Source organism: Nerophis ophidion, linkage group LG11 (assembly GCF_033978795.1).
Source record: "Nerophis ophidion isolate RoL-2023_Sa linkage group LG11, RoL_Noph_v1.0, whole genome shotgun sequence".
Taxonomy (NCBI): domain Eukaryota; kingdom Metazoa; phylum Chordata; class Actinopteri; order Syngnathiformes; family Syngnathidae; genus Nerophis; species Nerophis ophidion.
Genome location: NC_084621.1, coordinates 69,391,532 through 69,414,456, shown reverse-complemented (window position 1 = coordinate 69,414,456; position 22,925 = coordinate 69,391,532). Strand labels below are relative to the sequence as shown.

At 39.2% G+C, this 22,925-nt stretch overlaps 1 protein-coding gene across 1 annotated transcript in view; it reads right to left on the bottom strand.

The window, feature by feature from the left end:
* Window positions 1-22,925, bottom strand: part of LOC133561483 (platelet endothelial aggregation receptor 1-like) — a 63,757-nt gene that overhangs the window by 19,282 nt on the left and 21,550 nt on the right. The window contains exons 4-11 of the mRNA XM_061914770.1: window positions 22,708-22,844; window positions 12,575-12,787; window positions 7,638-7,812; window positions 5,405-5,525; window positions 5,176-5,339; window positions 3,930-4,032; window positions 3,721-3,873; window positions 3,432-3,563 (exon numbers count right to left, since the gene is read on the bottom strand). Of these exons, the coding sequence (XP_061770754.1) occupies window positions 3,432-3,563; window positions 3,721-3,873; window positions 3,930-4,032; window positions 5,176-5,339; window positions 5,405-5,525; window positions 7,638-7,812; window positions 12,575-12,787; window positions 22,708-22,844 (1,198 nt within the window). The remainder of the gene's footprint in view (window positions 1-3,431; window positions 3,564-3,720; window positions 3,874-3,929; window positions 4,033-5,175; window positions 5,340-5,404; window positions 5,526-7,637; window positions 7,813-12,574; window positions 12,788-22,707; window positions 22,845-22,925) is intronic.

The following is a 22,925-nucleotide window of genomic DNA, read 5'->3' as shown; positions in this document are numbered from 1 at the left end:
AGTCTTCACTTAGCAGCTCATTGCAAACAGAATATTCTTCAAAAAGAGAGTGGAATACAAGAAAAGGAGAACAAGTTATTTTCTTCTCTTCTTTGATACTTGACATTAGTGTTGGATGATACCACACATCTAGGTATCAATCCGATACCAAGTAGTTACAGTTTCATATTTACCAAGTTTATAAACATAACGCACATTTGAAAAAAAACGAAAGATGTTGTGATGCCAAAAATATGGACATGATCATGGTAGTATCGACTAGATACGTGCCTGTACTTGATATCATTACAGTGGATGTTAGGGGTAGATCCACCGATGATGTTTGTTTACATTTTGATGCTGGTGCGCTACTGTGACCAATATATGTCCCCCTTTTTGGGGGGAATAAAGTCTAGTTAAGAGCTAGTACTAGCACACTACTAAAGACTAGTTAAGTGCTAGTTGATTGATTGATTGATTGATAGTTCTAGCACACTACTAAAGAGTAGTTAAGTGCTAGTTCTAGCACACTACTAAAGACTAGTTAAGTGCTAGTTCTAGCACACTACTAAAGACTAGTTAAGTGCTAGTTCTAGCACACTACTAAAGACTAGTTAAGTGCTAGTACTAGCACACTACTAAAGACTAGTTAAGTGCTAGTTCTAGCACACTACTAAAGACTAGTTAAGTGCTAGTTCTAGCACACTACTACTTCCCTTATTACACACTCCTATTAGTCTCCTTACTGCAATGACCACTAGAGTACGAACACATAAGTCAAGAGGCTATCCTCAATAAACAAATTCATATGGTCTTGACAAAATATTCCATCATAAAAATGAACCTTGAAGATGCTGTTTGCAACTTGCTCAGTTACATTTTTCAAAACCAAATATAAAATAAAAATACCACCAACTGGTTATCATTAGTAGTTTAAACAAACATATTTGAAAAATGTTCCACAAATATGAAGTAACATTGAGGAATGTCACTCACCAGACTGTCTGGTAACATGCAGCACATACACAAAGATTTTGTTACCATATGTTACTGTCTGTCACTCACCAGACTGTCTGGTAACATGCAGCACATACACAAAGATGTTGTTACCATATGTTACTGTCTGTCACTCACCACTGTCTGGTAACATGCAACACATACACAAAGATGTTGTTACCATATGTTACTGTCTGTCACTCACCACTGTCTGGTAACATGCAGCACATACACAAAGATGTTGTTACCATATGTTACTGTCTGTCACTCACCAGACTGTCTGGTAACATGCAGCACATACACAAAGATATTGTTACCATATGTTACGGTCTGTCACTCACCAGACTGTCTGGTAACATGCAGCACATACACAAAGATGTTGTTACCATATGTTACTGTCTGTCACTCACCACTGTCTGGTAACATGCAGCACATACACAAAGATGTTGTTACCATATGTTACTGTCTGTCACTCACCAGACTGTCTGGTAACATGCAGCACATACACAAAGATGTTGTTACCATATGTTACTGTCTGTCACTCACCACTGTCTGGTAACATGCAACACATACACAAAGATGTTGTTACCATATGTTACTGTCTGTCACTCACCACTGTCTGGTAACATGCAGCACATACACAAAGATGTTGTTACCATATGTTACTGTCTGTCACTCACCAGACTGTCTGGTAACATGCAGCACATACACAAAGATATTGTTACCATATGTTACGGTCTGTCACTCACCAGACTGTCTGGTAACATGCAGCACATACACAAAGATGTTGTTACCATATGTTACTGTCTGTCACTCACCACTGTCTGGTAACATGCAGCACATACACAAAGATGTTGTTACCATATGTTACTGTCTGTCACTCACCAGACTGTCTGGTAACATGCATCACATACACAAAGATGTTGTTACCATATGTTACTGTCTGTCACTCACCAGACTGTCTGGTAACATGCAGCACATACACAAAGATGTTGTTACCATATGTTACTGTCTGTCACTCACCACTGTCTGGTAACATGCAGTACATACACAAAGATGTTGTTACCATATGTTACTGTCTGTCACTCACCAGACTGTCTGGTAACATGCAACACATACACAAAGATGTTGTTACCATATGTTACTGTCTGTCACTCACCAGACTGTCTGGTAACATGCAGCACATACACAAAGATGTTGTTACCATATGTTACTGTCTGTCACTCACCAGACTGTCTGGTAACATGCAGCACATACACAAAGATGTTGTTACCATATGTTACTGTCTGTCACTCACCACTGTCTGGTAACATGCAGCACATACACAAAGATATTGTTACCATATGTTACTGTCTGTCACTCACCAGACTGTCTGGTAACATGCAGCACATACACAAAGATGTTGTTACCATATGTTACTGTCTGTCACTCACCAGACTGTCTGGTAACATGCAGGACATACACAAAGATGTTGTTACCATATGTTACTGTCTGTCACTCACCAGACTGTCTGGTAACATGCAGCACATACACAAAGATGTTGTTACCATATGTTACTGTCTGTCACTCACCACTGTCTGGTAACATGCAGCACATACACAAATATGTTGTTACCATATGTTACTGTCTGTCACTCACCAGACTGTCTGGTAACATGCAGCACATACACAAAGAGGTTGTTACCATATGTTACGGTCTGTCACTCACCAGACTGTCTGGTAACATGCAACACATACACAAATATGTTGTTACCATATGTTACTGTCTGTCACTCACCAGACTGTCTGGTAACATGCAACACATACACAAAGATGTTGTTACCATATGTTACTGTCTGTCACTCACCACTGTCTGGTAACATGCAGCACATAAACAAAGATGTTGTTACCATATGTTACTGTCTGTCACTCACCAGACTGTCTGGTAACATGCAGCACATACACAAAGATGTTGTTACCATATGTTACTGTCTGTCACTCACCAGACTGTCTGGTAACATGCAGCACATACACAAAGATGTTGTTACCATATGTTACTGTCTGTCACTCACCACTGTCTGGTAACATGCAGCACATACACAAAGATGTTGTTACCATATGTTACTGTCTGTCACTCACCAGACTGTCTGGTAACATGCAGCACATACACAAAGATGTGAAAAATATGTTCAATGATAGCTCCTGTCAGCCATCCATCATTAATTAGCCCACAAAGTTAGTGGGCCTATTGTATTCTTGTACAATGCTTAAGAGGTTGAAATGTGTCAAAACATAGAAAGATAGTACTTTATTGATTCCTTCAGGAAAATGAAAATGCTGCTCTGTTGTTATTTCTCTAACACTAAAATCAAGTCATCCCCAAAGTGGTTTTGGCTTGATATTTCTCAGAGGGATGAAAAGAGCCACTGTTAAGTAACTTTTGATGAATGAGGCGTGTAATGATGAGAATATTCCCACCTTGATGGCAGTCGTGGCCCGTGTACCCGGCAAGGCAGTCGCACTCTCCGCTCACATGGTGGCAGCGGTAGGACCCAGCGCAGGACGGGCAGGACGAGCTGCACTGCTGGCCGTACGTGCCGGCTCTGCACTCTGGAGGCAGGGAGGACGGTGCTAAGAAATATAGTCGGTGGGGGGGACCGAGCGCAGGACGGCCAGGACGAGCTGCACTGCTGGCCGTATGCGCTCTGGTGGCAGGGAGGAATAGAAGAAATACAGTATAGCCCCTCAGGGCGTGGTTAGGACTCACTGTTCTGACAGCTGACCCCCCAGTAGCCTGGACCGCACACGCACGCTCCTGTCTCCCGCACACACCTGTCGCTGTTGGGACAGTGCTCGGCACAGGTGTGGTTGCAGTGGCGCCCCCACAGGCCCTCTGAGCATGGTTGGCTGCAGCGCGGGCCTGGCCATGGAAAAAAGTTGATTCTCTGCAGAGAAGGCAGACCCCACCTGACTCACCCCACCAGCCTGGCAGGCACTGGCACTTCCCCGTAGTCGCTTGGCAAGCGTCGGCGTGGACACAGTCGCACCTCTTCTGGCAGCCGGGCCCAAACCAACCCACCTGCACGCGTGGAACAAAGACACCAAGCGGATTCAAGCTTGCAGGTACAAGTGCTTCAATGCCAGGACGTGCAAACTTCATTCATGGACTGCTTTCAAAGTACCAGCTGGTATATTTGCTGCCATCCTCTGGACAATTGGAGTAAATCAGTACTTTGCAAGAAGAGCAGAGCATTTACTTATATGCCACAATCCAAACAACCTTTCCCAGTCATGGTGGAAAAAAAACAACGCAACTAACATAAAGGTCAAAAAAACTGTTCACTAAACATTGTGGATGTTATCAACAACATCCAAACACCATCAGCACATTCTAAATTACACCACTTTTTAATCCATTAGAGTGCATGATGGGAAAATGTAAAACACTTTCTCTACATTTATCTCTGTTTGGGGCATTTTAGCGGCTTGATATTGTTATTGTACTTTTCTATCCGTGCAAAGGGACAGCTGGCAATCCAAAAGATTGCGAGTTGTCCCGTATCAGTGTTTGTGTACTCGAGGCCGAACATCGAGTACCGTGACGCAGACAAAGCAGAGACGGGGCGATATCACCAGTGTCAGCACTTTTGCATTTCATTAATAGTCATGTATTGTGTCTAAGTGGCAGGCTTTGTACTACAGCAACTTTTAATTGTGATGAGACTGGACTTTTTGGAAAAATATGACTAAGCATACATATTTCACAGAGAGGAAAATACAGTACTTCTCCTTCAGCAACCCCCCCGCCCCCCAACCCCGTCCCGCTTTCTGTCAGCTCCTTGTCGATGTTCATGGAAGTGGACTTTCCTTATTTGATGTTTATTATTGTAGCAATATGGTTGTTAAAGTCAAGGATTTCTTGTGATTTCTGATCCTTTTTGAGGGCATCATAGTGACTTCTGTATGTGCGCGTGTGTTATCAGAGCCACAGTTTATCTTGTTAATAGAGAGAAAGTTGATCCATCAGCCCTAGTTATGATTGTTTGATACACGGTACTGTCAAATGTACAGACCTTCACTAAAATATGGACTTTTGTCCAGGCTGGAACCAATTATTCGTATTTACATTGTTTTCTTACGAAGAAATTTGCTTCAGTCCACAAACTTCCAGAGCCGGTTCAAGAAGCTAACCCAAGCTTCCACTAATATGTTGCCAACTCACCGGGCATGACTGCTCGCAGTGCGCCCCCTGCCAGCCCGCCGTGCAGGTGCACCATCCATCCGTCGGCCTGCATTTGGCCCCGTTGGCGCACTGACAGGTGGCGTTGCAGCCGGGGCCCCATGTTCCCTCCGAGCAGGGGAGCGAGCAGTCTGGTCCTCGCCAGCCTGAAGACAACTGATGGTGAGCGCCGTACAACAAGCTGGAGGCCATGACTGGAGGGCGTCTTCACCTTCTTTGCAGAAACACCTCCCATCAATGGGCGAGCAGTCCACAAAGTTCTGACAGGAACATTCCAGCGAGCACTTCTTGCCAAAGGTGCCGCTTTTACAAGGACTCTGGCAGTGGACATCCTGCAAACACAAACAGTGGATTGCAGCACAAACATTGACAGTTAAAAACAGCACAGGGGCTGCTCTTATTTACCTCTTCTTCTCTCAGCACATACATGTACACAATCTGCATACATGTACACAATCTGCATACATGTACACAATCTACATGTATGTACACAATCTACATACATGTACACAATCTACATATATGTACACAATCTGCATACATGTACACAATCTGCATACATGTACACAATCTGCATACATGTACACAATCTACATATATGTACACAATCTACATATATGTACACAATCCACATGCATGTACACAATCCGCATACATTTACACAATCAACATACATCTACACAATATGCATACATGTACACAATCTACATACATGTACACAATCTGCATACATGTACACAATCTGCATACATGTACACAATCTGCATACATGTACACAATCTACATATATGTACACAATCTACATATATGTACACAATCCACATGCATGTACACAATCCGCATACATTTACACAATCAACATACATCTACACAATCTGCATACATGTACACAATCTGCATACATGTACACAATCTGCATACATGTACACAATCTGCATACATGTACACAATCTACATATATGTACACAATCTACATATATGTACACAATCCACATGCATGTACACAATCCGCATACATTTACACAATCAACATACATCTACACAATCTGCATACATGTACACAATCTACATACATGTACACAATCTGCATACCTGTACACAATCTGCATACATGTACACAATCTACATACATGTACACAATCTGCATACATCTACACAATCTGCATACATTTACACAATCTACATACATGTACACAATCTACATACATGTACACAATCTACATACCTGTACACAATCTGCATACATGTACACAATCTGCATACATGTACACAATCTACATGCATGTACACAATCTGCATACATGTACACAATCTGCATACATGTACACAATCTACATACATGTACACAATCTGCATACATGTACACAATCTACATACATGTACACAATCTACATGCTAGCGGGGTTATTGATATAGTCAGGAAGAGTCATGGATGCAGAAGATTCTGTGTATTTGTTGTGTTGCATTTATGTTGTGTTGCTGTGAGGATGTTCTCCCAACATGTGTTTGTCATTCTTGTTTGTTGTGGGTTCACAGTGTGGTGCATACTAGTAAGAGCGTTAAAGTTGTTTATATCACAACCTTCAGTGTAACCTGTATCACTCAGTGTGCCTTGCAGTCGTGTACGTGAGTCTGCGGAGGCCACATACAACATGTTGCTGGACTGGCAAGCAGTTTGTACTTGTTGTAGAAGGCGTCTAAGGCAACGGCTTCATAGCACGCCCTTATTATTGTTATCTGGGTGACCACCAGCAGATATTCAGGAGAATGGTTGCGGCTCCCATTGTATTCTTTATTTTGTGAAACGGGTCGAAATGGCTTTTTGAGTGGTAAAGGTCGCCGACCCCTGATGTAGAAAATCTACATACATGTACACAATCTACATGCATGTACACAATCTGCATACATGTACACAAATCATACAGCAATTGTCATTCATTCATTCACTTTAGTGTTATTTCACATCTGAATGAGGTGCCAACTGTAAATACTATAAAAATCTATTTACTGTAACTACAAAATCCTTAATTTGACAAACAATCCCCCCAATTGTCCAATGTCAACTATAATAATTACAATAGTTATAATTATTTATATTCTATATTATAATTCTAATTCTAATAATGACCTCAATAACAAAAACATTCCACATTTCAATCAATTGTCAGAGAATGAGTCACAGAGTCAAATATCATTTTAAATAATGGCTAAGTATTATTTTAGGGCTTTTGCACACCTTGGACAACTTCTCAGGTACGGGATATGTTGGAATTTAAAAATGAAAAATAATTCTTTATTTCCCTTGAAACATGGACAAAGTTTTCTTCAAACTAAGAAAAAGTAGTAATATTTTCATTCAATATAATTTAATCAACTTTTTGGTTTTGGTTTCAATCAATTGTTATTCAAGGACTGTGTATATAAAATAATGGTATCCTTCTCACCGTATATCCAGGTGTGCACTGGCATTGGCCGCTGGCGCCATCGCACACGCCGCCATTGACACACAGACAAGGCTCTTGGCAGCCGTTGCCATAGAAACCCTGGGCGCAGGTTTCGTTGCAGTACAGCCCGGCCCAGCCTGCTTGGCACGTGCACTCGCCTTTCATCGGGTGGCAGCTTCAAAACAACAACAGCCAACTTCATCACTTATGTCTCTTTTCACCTCCGTCTTCATGTCTCATTTCACCGCCGTCTTCATGTCTTATGTCTCATTTCAACTCCGTCTTCATGCCTTATGTCTCATTTCACCTCAGTCTTCATGTCTTATGTCTCATTTCAACTCCGTCTTGATCACTTATGTCTCTTTTCACCTCCGTCTTCATGTCTTATGTCTCTTTTCAACTCCGTCTTCATGTCTTATGTCTCATTTCACCGCCGTCTTCATGTCTTATGTCTCATTTCACCTCCGTCTTCATGTCTTATGTCTCATTTCAACTCCGTCTTCATGTCTTATGTCTCATTTCACCTCCGTCTTCATGCCTTATGTCTCATTTCACCTCCGTCTTCATGCCTTATGTCTCATTTCAACTCCGTCTTCATGCCTTATGTCTCATTTCACCTCCGTCTTCATGTCTTATGTCTCTTTTCACCTCCGTCTTCATGCCTTATGTCTCATTTCACCTCCGTCTTCATGCCTTATGTCTCATTTCACCTCCGTCTTCATGTCTTATGTCTCATTTCACCTCTGTCTTCATGCCTTATGTCTCATTTCACCTCTGTCTTCATGTCTTATGTCTCATTTCACCTCCGTCTTCATGTCTTATGTCTCATTTCACCGCCGTCTTCATGCCTTATGTCTCATTTCACCTCAGTCTTCATGTCTTATGTCTCATTTCACCTCCGTCTTCATGTCTTATGTCTCATTTCAACTCCGTCTTCATGCCTTGTGTCTCATTTCACCTCCGTCTTGATCACTTATGTCTCATTTCACCTCCGTCTTCATGTCTTATGTCTCATTTCACCGCCGTCTTCATGTCTTATGTCTCATTTCACCGCCGTCTTCATGTCCTATGTCTCATTTCACCGCCGTCTTCATGTCTTATGTCTCATTTCACCGCCGTCTTCATGTCTTATGTCTCATTTCACCGCCGTCTTCATGTCTTATGTCTCATTTCACCTCCGTCTTCATGTCTTATGTCTCATTTCACCTCCGTCTTCATGCCTTATGTCTCATTTCAACTCAGTCTTCATGTCTTATGTCTCATTTCACCTCCGTCTTCATGCCTTATGTCTCATTTCAACTCCGTCTTCATGCCTTATGTCTCATTTCACCGCCGTCTTCATGTCTTATGTCTCATTTCACCTCAGTCTTCATGTCCTATGTCTCATTTCACCGCCGTCTTCATGTCTTATGTCTCATTTCACCTCAGTCTTCATGTCCTATGTCTCATTTCACCTCCGTCTTCATGTCTTATGTCTCATTTCACCTACGTCTTCATGTCTTATGTCTCATTTCACCGCCGTCTTCATGTCTTATGTCTCATTTCACCTACGTCTTCATGTCTTATGTCTCATTTCAACTCCATCTTCATGCCTTATGTCTCATTTCACCTCCGTCTTCATGTCCTATGTCTCATTTCACCTCCGTCTTCATGTCCTATGTCTCATTTCACCGCCGTCTTCATGTCTTATGTCTCATTTCACCTCCGTCTTCATGCCTTATGTCTCATTTCACCTCCGTCTTCATGTCTTATGTCTCATTTCACCGCCGTCTTGATCACTTATGTCTCATTTCACCTCAGTCTTCATGTCTTATGTCTCATTTCACCTCTGTCTTTATGTCTTATGTCTCATTTCACCTCAGTCTTCATGTCTTATGTCTCATTTCACCTCCGTCTTGATCACTTATGTCTCATTTCACCTCAGTCTTCATGTCTTATGTCTCATTTCACCTCTGTCTTTATGTCTTATGTCTCATTTCACCTCAGTCTTCATGTCTTATGTCTCATTTCACCTCCGTCTTGATCACTTATGTCTCATTTCACCTCAGTCTTCATGTCTTATGTCTCATTTCACCGCCGTCTTCATGTCTTATGTCTCATTTCACCTCCGTCTTCATGTCTTATGTCTCATTTCACCTCCGTCTTGATCACTTATGTCTCATTTCACCTCAGTCTTCATGTCTTATGTCTCATTTCACCTCTGTCTTTATGTCTTATGTCTCATTTCACCTCCGTCTTCATGTCTTATGTCTCATTTCAACTCCGTCTTCATGCCTTATGTCTCATTTCACCTCAGTCTTCATGTCTTATGTCTCATTTCACCTCTGTCTTTGTCTTATGTCTCATTTCACCTCTGTCTTCATGTCTTATGTCTCATTTCACCTCTGTCTTTATGTCTTATGTCTCATTTCACCTCAGTCTTCATGTCTTATGTCTCATTTCACCTCCGTCTTGATCACTTATGTCTCATTTCACCTCAGTCTTCATGTCTTATGTCTCATTTCACCGCCGTCTTCATGTCTTATGTCTCATTTCACCTCCGTCTTCATGTCTTATGTCTCATTTCAACTCCGTCTTGATCACTTATGTCTCATTTCACCTCAGTCTTCATGTCTTATGTCTCATTTCACCTCTGTCTTTATGTCTTATGTCTCATTTCACCTCCGTCTTCATGTCTTATGTCTCATTTCAACTCCGTCTTCATGCCTTATGTCTCATTTCACCTCAGTCTTCATGTCTTATGTCTCATTTCACCTCTGTCTTTGTCTTATGTCTCATTTCACCTCAGTCTTCATGTCTTATGTCTCATTTCACCTCTGTCTTTATGTCTTATGTCTCATTTCACCTCCGTCTTCATGTCTTATGTCTCATTTCACCTCAGTCTTCATGTCTTATGTCTCATTTCACCTCTGTCTTTGTCTTATGTCTCATTTCACCGCCGTCTTCATGTCTTATGTCTCATTTCACCTCCGTCTTCATGTCTTATGTCTCATTTCACCTCCGTCTTCATGTCTTATGTCTCAATTCACCTCCATCTTCATGTCTTATGACTCATTTCATCTCCATCTTCATGTCTTATGACTCATTTCATCTCCATCTTCATGTCTTATGACTCATTTCATCTCCATCTTCATGTCTTATGTCTCATTTCACCTCCATCTTCAAGTCTTATGTCTCATTTCACCTCCATCTTCATGTCTTATGACTCATTTCATCTCCATCTTCATGTCTTATGACTCATTTCATCTCCATCTTCATGTCTTATGTCTCATTTCACCTCCATCTTCAAGTCTTATGTCTCATTTCACCTCCGTCTTTATGTCTTATGTCTCATTTCACCTCCGTCTTTATGTCTTATGTCTCATTTCACCTCCGTCTTCATGTCTTATGTCTCATTTGAACTCCGTCTTCATGTCTTATGTCTCATTTCAACTCCGTCTTCATGCCTTATGTCTCATTTCACCTCAGTCTTCATGTCTTATGTCTCATTTCACCTCTGTCTTTGTCTTATGTCTCATTTCACCGCCGTCTTCATGTCTTATGTCTCATTTCACCTCCGTCTTCATGTCTTATGTCTCATTTCACCTCCATCTTCATGTCTTATGTCTCATTTCACCTCCATCTTCATGTCTTATGTCTCATTTCACCTCCATCTTCATGTCTTATGACTCATTTCATCTCCATCTTCATGTCTTATGTCTCATTTCACCTCCGTCTTCATGTCTTATGTCTCTTTTCACCTCCGTCTTCATGTCTTATGTCTCATTTGACTTACGTATTGATGTCTTATGTCTCATTTGACCTACGTGTTATCTAATGTCTCATTTGACCTCAATGTTGATGTACAACACAATGGTGTCATGTAAAAGTTAGTTAAAGTTAAGTACACTGATTGTGTCACACACACACACACACACACACACACACACACACACACACACACACACACACACACACACACACACACACACACACACAAGGTGTGGTGAAATTAACCTCTGCATTTGACCCATCCCCTTGTCTCATCCCCAGGTAGGTGAGGGGAGCAGTGAGTCATTTTGATGATTTAACCCCTAATACCAAACCTTGATGCTGAGTGCTCAGCAGGGAGCTCATTTGTATAGTCTTTGGTATGACTCGGCCCGGGTTTCAACTCCCAACCTCCCCGTCTCAGGGCGGACACTCTGACCACTAGGCCACTGAGCAGGCTCATTAATATTAAATACAGTAGTGTAGTAGACCTAAGTATTCATTAAGTACCACCATCATGACAACATTAAATACAGTAGTGTGGTCGACCTAAGTATTCATTAAGTACCACCATCATGACAACATTAAATTCAGTAGTGTAGTAGAGCTAAGTGTTCATTAAGTACCACCATCATGACAACATTAAATACAGTAGTGTGGTCGACCTAAGTATTCATTAAGTACCACCATAATGACAACATTAAATACAGTAGTGTAGTAGGCCTAAGTATTCATTAAGTACCACCCTCATGACAACATTAAATACAGTAGTGTAGTAGACCTAAGTATTCATTAAGTACCACCATCATGACAACATTAAATTCAGTAGTGTAGTAGAGCTAAGTGTTCATTAAGTACCACCATAATGACAACATTAAATACAGTAGTGTAGTAGGCCTAAGTATTCATTAAGTACCACCCACATGACAACATTAAATACAGTAGTGTAGTAGACCTAAGTATTCATTAAGTACCACCCTCATGACAACATTAAATACAGTAGTGTAGTAGACCTAAGTATTCATTAAGTACCACCATAATGACAACATTAAATACAGTAGTGTAGTAAACCTAAGTATTCATCAAGTACCAGCATAATGACATGAGCTACAACCTCAGGGCGATCTAACCACAAGGCCACTGAGGCTAAACAGGATACGGCGGATGTGTCCCACCTTGGCCCTCACCTGAGCGTGTGCTGGTCCTGGCAGAGACAGGTGCGCTCGCAGTGCATGCCGTATTTGCCGTGAGGACACATCCTGTTCTGGCAGTTGGGGCCGCTGAAGCCGGGCTCGCACAGGCAGCCTCCGTCGATGTTGTAGCAGCGGGCGCCGTTAGCGCAGTCGCACACGCCCTGGCAGTCCTGGCCGTACGAGCCCACCGCACACTCCTCACTACACCTGAGGTGCAGCAGTCAGAAACATAGCAATCATCAAATACCCACCACACACTCCTCACTGCACCCAAGGTGCAGCAGTCAGAAACATAGCAATCATCAAATACCCACTACACACTCCTCACTGCACCTGAGGTGCAGCAGTCAGAAACATAGCAATCATCAAATACCCACTACACACTCCTCACTGCACCTGAGGTGCAGCAGTCAGAAACATAGCAATCATCAAATACCCACCACACACTCCTCACTACACCTGAGGTGCACCAGTCAGAAACATAGCAATCATCAAATACCCACTACACACTCCTCACTGCACCTGAGGTGCAGCAGTCAGAAACATAGCAATCATCAAATACCCACTACACACTCCTCACTGCACCTGAGGTGCAGCAGTCAGAAACATAGCAATCATCAAATACCCACCACACACTCCTCACTACACCTGAGGTGCAGCAGTCAGAAACATAGCAATCATCAAATACCCACCACACACTCCTCACTACACCTGAGGTGCAGCAGTCAGAAACATAGCAATCATCAAATACCCACTACACACTCCTCACTGCACCTGAGGTGCAGCAGTCAGAAACATAGCAATCATCTTATTTCAGAAAGGAGGAACAACTGCTTTTTGAAGTGAAGCCAATGAAAAGAAAGCAGTTTTAAAAGAATATAAAACGTTTTGAGCAGACAACGTGGATATCCAATGTTAGCGTATTGGTAGTGTATCATGAGCGATGCAATACAGCAGTGGTTCTCAAATGGGGGTACTTGTACCCCTGGGGTACTTGAAGGTAAGCCAAGGGGTATGTGAGATTTTAAAAAAATATTCTAAAAGTAGCAACAATTCAAAAATCCTTTATAAATATATTTATTGAATAATACTTCAACAAAATATGAATGTAAGTTCATAAAGTGTGAAAAGAAATACAACAATGCAATATTCAGTGTTGACAGTTAGATTTTTTGTGTACATGTTCCATAAATATTGATGTTAAAGATTTACTTTTTTGTGAAGAAATGTTTAGAATTAAGTTGATGAATCCAGATGGATCTCTATTACAATCCCCAAAGAGGACACTTTAAGTTGATGATTACTTCTATGTGGAGAAATATGCATTTATCATTCAATCACTTGTTTATTTTTCAACAAGTTTTTAGTTATTTTTATATCTTTTTTCCAAATAGTTGAAGAAAGACCACTACAAATGAGCAATATTTTGCACTGTTATACAATTTAATAAATCAGAAACTGATGACATAGTGCTGTATTTTACTTCTTTATCTCTATTTTTCCAACCAAAAATGCTTTGCTCTGATTAGGGGGTACTTGGATTAAAAAATGTTGACAGGGGGTAGATGACTGAAAAAAGGTTGAGAACCACTGCAATACAGCATACTGTACATTGTTGACATAATGCTTATGGCGTTTGTGTATGAAGTGTCAACTACACCCAGCAGATTGGAACTTTGCAAAACTTATTTTTGTTTTTTTCTAATGTGTCTATTTTTTTCATGAGCAAATTTAGCAAAACAGAAATCATATAATCTTTATTTTTTACATCGTATTTTTCAAGGTTTTATATGATCAATTTTATGCTGAAAATCTGAATTTCCTCTCAGGGATTACTCAATTATTTCTGATGTATATTCAATACAGTCTTATGATTTCCTCGTACAATCAATGTTTGTATCAGGGTTGTACAAAGTGCGGCCAGGGAGAAACTAGATCAGTTTTTAATAACTCGTGGGCACAAACATTAGCATGCTAACATATTAGCATGCTAACTTTTTGATCATTTTAAAGTTACGCATCTCAGCGTCAAATATTTTCTCACCTGACATCTTTTTGTAAACTAACATTAGTATGCTAGCATCTTAATAAGACAACTTTTGCAGGCATACACCTGAGTCATAATTTGCTATGCAGAAGAAATGATTCAGCTCCACACCTCAGTTATGTATTTTGCTACTTGACGCATGCTAGCTTTTTTACATCATTTAACACCTCAGTTTCATATGTTGGTATGTCATTAATGCCAGCTGATGGCATATTACTGCTAGTCTGTTAGCATAGTACTGAGAGCATGCTAGCTTTGCTCATATTTTGCTACCTGTTAGCGTTTCAGTTCCGCTCAGCATTTACACAAAATGTCTCCCAAAATTGCATCTTTGAAAAAAAAAAACCACATCGTTTTGAAGGTGAAAACTACAACTATGCCCCCCACACCCTTTGATGTGTCAGTGTGGCCCTCAGTGGGTCCCTTAAGACAGCCCAGGTTTATATGCGCTGTAATGGAAATAAGAACATTGACCGTCTTCCTGCCACATCTCCCTGTCCTTTATAGGCTCTGTGGGGCAGCCGGGCAAAGGAAACAACATACAATTAGTTAAGTCAATTAGGTACTTCACATATTATACTGTGTACACACAACTCTACACATTAGGTACACACTTAGTTGGCATATTATACTGTGTACACACAACTCTACACAGTAGGTACACACTTAGTTGACATATTATACTGTGTACACACAACTCTACACGTTAGGTACACACTTAGTTGGCATATTATACTGTGTACACACAACTCTACACAGTAGGTACACACTTAGTTGACATATTATACTGTGTACACACAACTCTACACATTAGGTACACACTTAGTTGACATATTATACTGTGTACACACAACTCTACACATTAGGTACACACTTAGTTGACATATTATACTGTGTACACACAACTCTACACATTAGGTACACACTTAGTTGACATATTATACTGTGTACACACAACTCTACACATTAGGTACACACTTAGTTGACATATTATACTGTGTACACACAACTCTACACATTAGGTACACACTTAGTTGACATATTATACTGTGTACACACAACTCTACACATTAGGTACACACTTAGTTGACATATTATACTGTGTACACACAACTCTACACATTAGGTACACACTTAGTTGACATATTATACTGTGTACACACAACTCTACACATTAGGTACACACTTAGTTGACATATTATACTGTGTACACACAACTCTACACATTAGGTACACACTTAGTTGACATATTATACTGTGTACACACAACTCTACACATTAGGTAGACACTTAGTTGACATATTATACTGTGTACACACAACTCTACACATTAGGTAGACACTTAGTTGACATATTATACTGTGTACACACAACTCCACACATTAGGTACACACTTAGTTGACATATTATACTGTGTACACACAACTTTACACATTATGTACACACTTAGTTGACATATTATACTGTGTACACACAACTCTACACATTAGGTACACATGTAGTTGACATATTATACTGTGTACACACAACTCTACACATTAGGTAGACATGTAGTTGACATACTATCCTGTGTACACACAACTCTACACATTAGGTAGACATGTAGTTGACATACTATACTGTGTACACACAACTCTACACATTAGGTAGACACTTAGTTGACATACTATACTGTGTACACACAACTTTACACATTAGGTACACATGTAGTTGACATATTATACTGTGTACACACAACTCTACACATTAGGTAGACATGTAGTTGACATATTATACTGCGTACACACAACTTTACACATTAGGTACACATGTAGTTGACATACTATACTGTGTACACACAACTTTACACATTAGGTAGACATGTAGTTGACATAATATACTGTGTACACACAACTTTACACATTAGGTAGACACTTAGTTGACATACTATACTGTGTACACACAACTTTACACATTAGGTAGACACTTAGTTGACATACTATACTGTGTACACACAACTTTACACATTAGGTAGACATGTAGTTGACATACTATCCTGTGTACACACAACTCTACACATTAGGTAGACATGTAGTTGACATAATATACTGTGTACACACAACTTTACACATTAGGTAGACACTTGGTTGACATACTATACTGTGTACACACAACTTTACACATTAGGTAGACACTTAGTTGACATAGTATACTGTGTACACACAACTTTACACATTAGGTAGACACTTAGTTGACATACTATACTGTGTACACACAACTCTACACATTAGGTACACATGTAGTTGACATACTATACTGTGTACACACAACTTAACACATTAGGTAGACACTTAGTTGACATACTATACTGTGTACACACAACTCTACACATTAGGTACACACTTAGTTGACATATTATACTGTGTACACACAACTCTACACATTAGGTACACACTTAGTTGACATATTATACTGTGTACACACAACTCTACACATTAGGTACACACTTAGTTGACATATTATACTGTGTACACACAACTCTACACATTAGGTACACACTTAGTTGACATATTATACTGTGTACACACAACTCTACACATTAGGTACACACTTAGTTGACATATTATACTGTGTACACACAACTCTACACATTAGGTACACACTTAGTTGACATATTATACTGTGTACACACAACTCTACACATTAGGTACACACTTAGTTGACATATTATACTGTGTACACACAACTCTACACATTAGGTACACACTTAGTTGACATATTATACTGTGTACACACAACTCTACACATTAGGTACACACTTAGTTGACATATTATACTGTGTACACACAACTCTACACATTAGGTAGACACTTAGTTGACATATTATACTGTGTACACACAACTCCACACATTAGGTACACACTTAGTTGACATATTATACTGTGTACACACAACTTTACACATTATGTACACACTTAGTTGACATATTATACTGTGTACACACAACTCTACACATTAGGTACACATGTAGTTGACATATTATACTGTGTACACACAACTCTACACATTAGGTAGACATGTAGTTGACATACTATCCTGTGTACACACAACTCTACACATTAGGTAGACATGTAGTTGACATACTATACTGTGTACACACAACTCTACACATTAGGTAGACACTTAGTTGACATACTATACTGTGTACACACAACTTTACACATTAGGTACACATGTAGTTGACATATTATACTGTGTACACACAACTCTACACATTAGGTAGACATGTAGTTGACATATTATACTGTGTACACACAACTTTACACATTAGGTACACATGTAGTTGACATACTATACTGTGTACACACAACTTTACACATTAGGTAGACATGTAGTTGACATAATATACTGTGTACACACAACTTTACACATTAGGTAGACACTTAGTTGACATACTATACTGTGTACACACAACTTTACACATTAGGTAGACACTTAGTTGACATACTATACTGTGTACACACAACTTTACACATTAGGTAGACATGTAGTTGACATACTATCCTGTGTACACACAACTCTACACATTAGGTAGACATGTAGTTGACATAATATACTGTGTACACACAACTTTACACATTAGGTAGACACTTGGTTGACATACTATACTGTGTACACACAACTTTACACATTAGGTAGACACTTAGTTGACATAGTATACTGTGTACACACAACTTTACACATTAGGTAGACACTTAGTTGACATACTATACTGTGTACACACAACTCTACACATTAGGTACACATGTAGTTGACATACTATACTGTGTACACACAACTTAACACATTAGGTAGACACTTAGTTGACATACTATACTGTGTACACACAACTCTACACATTAGGTACACACTTAGTTGACATATTATACTGTGTACACACAACTCTACACATTAGGTACACACTTAGTTGACATATTATACTGTGTACACACAACTCTACACATTAGGTAGACATGTAGTTGACATAATATACTGTGTACACACAACTCTACACATTAGGTAGACACTTAGTTGACATACTATACTGTGTACACACAACTTTACACATTATGTACACACTTAGTTGACATATTATACTGTGTACACACAACTCTACACATTAGGTACACATGTAGTTGACATATTATACTGTGTACACACAACTCTACACATTAGGTAGACATGTAGTTGACATACTATACTGTGTACACACAACTTTACACATTAGGTAGACATGTAGTTGACATACTATCCTGTGTACACACAACTCTACACATTAGGTAGACATGTAGTTGACATACTATACTGTGTACACACAACTCTACACATTAGGTAGACACTTAGTTGACATACTATACTGTGTACACACAACTTTACACATTAGGTACACATGTAGTTGACATATTATACTGTGTACACACAACTCTACACATTAGGTAGACATGTAGTTGACATATTATACTGTGTACACACAACTTTACACATTAGGTACACATGTAGTTGACATACTATACTGTGTACACACAACTTTACACATTAGGTAGACATGTAGTTGACATAATATACTGTGTACACACAACTTAACACATTAGGTAGACACTTAGTTGACATACTATACTGTGTACACACAACTTTACACATTAGGTAGACATGTAGTTGACATACTATACTGTGTACACACAACTTTACACATTAGGTAGACACTTAGTTGACATACTATACTGTGTACACACAACTCTACACACTAGGTAGACATGTAGTTGACATATTATACTGTGTACACACAACTCTACACATTAGGTAGACACTTAGTTGACATACTATACTGTGTACACACAACTTTACACATTAGGTAGACACTTAGTTGACATACTATACTGTGTACACACAACTTTACACATTAGGTAGACACTTAGTTGACATACTATACTGTGTACACACAACTTTACACATTAGGTAGACACTTAGTTGACATACTATACTGTGTACACACAACTTTACACATTAGGTAGACATGTAGTTGACATACTATCCTGTGTACACACAACTCTACACATTAGGTAGACATGTAGTTGACATACTATACTGTGTACACACAACTCTACACATTAGGTAGACACTTAGTTGACATACTATACTGTGTACACACAACCTTACACATTAGGTACACATGTAGTTGACATATTATACTGTGTACACACAACTCTACACATTAGGTAGACATGTAGTTGACATACTATACTGTGTACACACAACTCTACACATTAGGTAGACATGTAGTTGACATAATATACAGTGTACACACAACTCTACACATTAGGTAGACATGTAGTTGACATACTATACTGTGTACACACAACTCTACACATTAGGTAGACATGTAGTTGACATAATATACTGTGTACACACAACTCTACACATTAGGTAGACATGTAGTTGACATAATATACTGTGTACACACAACTCTACACATTAGGTAGACATGTAGTTGACATATTATACTGTGTACACACAACTTTACACATTAGGTACACATGTAGTTGACATACTATACTGTGTACACACAACCTTACACATTAGGTACACATGTAGTTGACATATTATACTGTGTACACACAACTCTACACATTAGGTAGACATGTAGTTGACATAATATACTGTGTACACACAACTCTACACATTAGGTAGACATGTAGTTGACATATTATACTGTGTACACACAACTTTACACATTAGGTACACATGTAGTTGACATACTATACTGTGTACACACAACCTTACACATTAGGTACACATGTAGTTGACATATTATACTGTGTACACACAACTTTACACATTAGGTAGACATGTAGTTGACATATTATACTGTGTACACACAACTTTACACATTAGGTACACATGTAGTTGACATACTATACTGTGTACACACAACTTTACACATTAGGTAGACACTTAGTTGACATACTATACTGTGTACACACAACTTTACACATTAGGTAGACACTTAGTTGACATACTATACTGTGTACACACAACTTTACACATTAGGTAGACATGTAGTTGACATAATATACTGTGTACACACAACTTAACACATTAGGTAGACACTTAGTTGACATACTATACTGTGTACACACAACTTTACACATTAGGTAGACACTTAGTTGACATAGTATACTGTGTACACACAACTTAACACATTAGGTAGACACTTAGTTGACATACTATACTGTGTACACACAACTTTACACATTAGGTAGACACTTAGTTGACATAGTATACTGTGTACACACAACTTTACACATTAGGTAGACACACTATACTGTGTACACACAACTCTACACACTAGGTAGACATGTAGTTGACATATTATACTGTGTACACACAACTCTACACATTAGGTAGACACTTAGTTGACATACTATACTGTGTACACACAACTTTACACATTAGGTAGACATGTAGTTGACATACTATACTGTGTACACACAACTTTACACATTAGGTACACATGTAGTTGACATATTATACTGTGTACACACAACTCTACACATTAGGTAGACATGTAGTTGACATATTATACTGTGTACACACAACTTTACACATTAGGTACACATGTAGTTGACATACTATACTGTGTACACACAACTTTACACATTAGGTAGACATGTAGTTGACATAATATACTGTGTACACACAACTTTACACATTAGGTAGACACTTAGTTGACATAGTATACTGTGTACACACAACTTTACACATTAGGTAGACACTTAGTTGACATACTATACTGTGTACACACAACTTTACACATTAGGTAGACACTTAGTTGACATAGTATACTGTGTACACACAACTTTACACATTATGTACACACTTAGTTGACATATTATACTGTGTACACACAACTTTACACATTAGGTAGACATGTAGTTGACATACTATACTGTGTACACACAACTTTACACATTAGGTAGACACTTGGTTGACATACTATACTGTGTACACACAACTTTACACATTAGGTAGACACTTAGTTGACATAGTATACTGTGTACACACAACTTTACACATTAGGTAGACACTTAGTTGACATAATATACTGTGTACACACAACTCTACACATTAGGTAGACATGTAGTTGACATATTATACTGTGTACACACAACTCTACACATTAGGTAGACACTTAGTTGACATACTATACTGTGTACACACAACTTTACACATTAGGTAGACATGTAGTTGACATATTATACTGTGTACACACAACTTAACACATTAGGTAGACACTTAGTTGACATACTATACTGTGTACACACAACTTTACACATTAGGTAGACACTTAGTTGACATAATATACTGTGTACACACAACTCTACACACTAGGTAGACATGTAGTTGACATATTATACTGTGTACACACAACTCTACACATTAGGTAGACATGTAGTTGACATATTATACTGTGTACACACAACTCTACACATTAGGTAGACATGTAGTTGACATACTACACTGTGTACACACAACTCTACACATTAGGTAGACACTTAGTTGACATACTATACTGTGTACACACAACTTTACACATTAGGTAGACATGTAGTTGACATAATATACTGTGTACACACAACTTTACACATTAGGTAGACATGTAGTTGACATACTACACTTTGTACACACAACTCTACACATTAGGTAGACATGTAGTTGACATAATATACTGTGTACACACAACTCTACACATTAGGTAGACATGTAGTTGACATAATATACTGTGTACACACAACTCTACACATTAGGTAGACATGTAGTTGACATACTATACTGTGTACACACAACTCTACACATTAGGTAGACATGTAGTTGACATAATATACAGTGTACACACAACTCTACACATTAGGTAGACATGTAGTTGACATACTATACTGTGTACACACAACTCTACACATTAGGTAGACATGTAGTTGACATAATATACTGTGTACACACAACTCTACACATTAGGTAGACATGTAGTTGACATACTATACTGTGTACACACAACTTTACACACCTGTTCCCAGTAAAACCTTTGGCACATTTGCAGTGTCCAGTCTCAGGGTGACATGTGCCTCCATTGTGGCAGACACATTCCTGGGCACAGTTGGGTCCGTAGCGCCCCTCAGGACATGGCTCCGTGCAGACAGAACCCTTCAGAGAGGACGAAGTACAGAAGTTCAATGAATCCAATTGACTTTGGACTATTTGTTTTGGGCAAGAACATTGATTTAG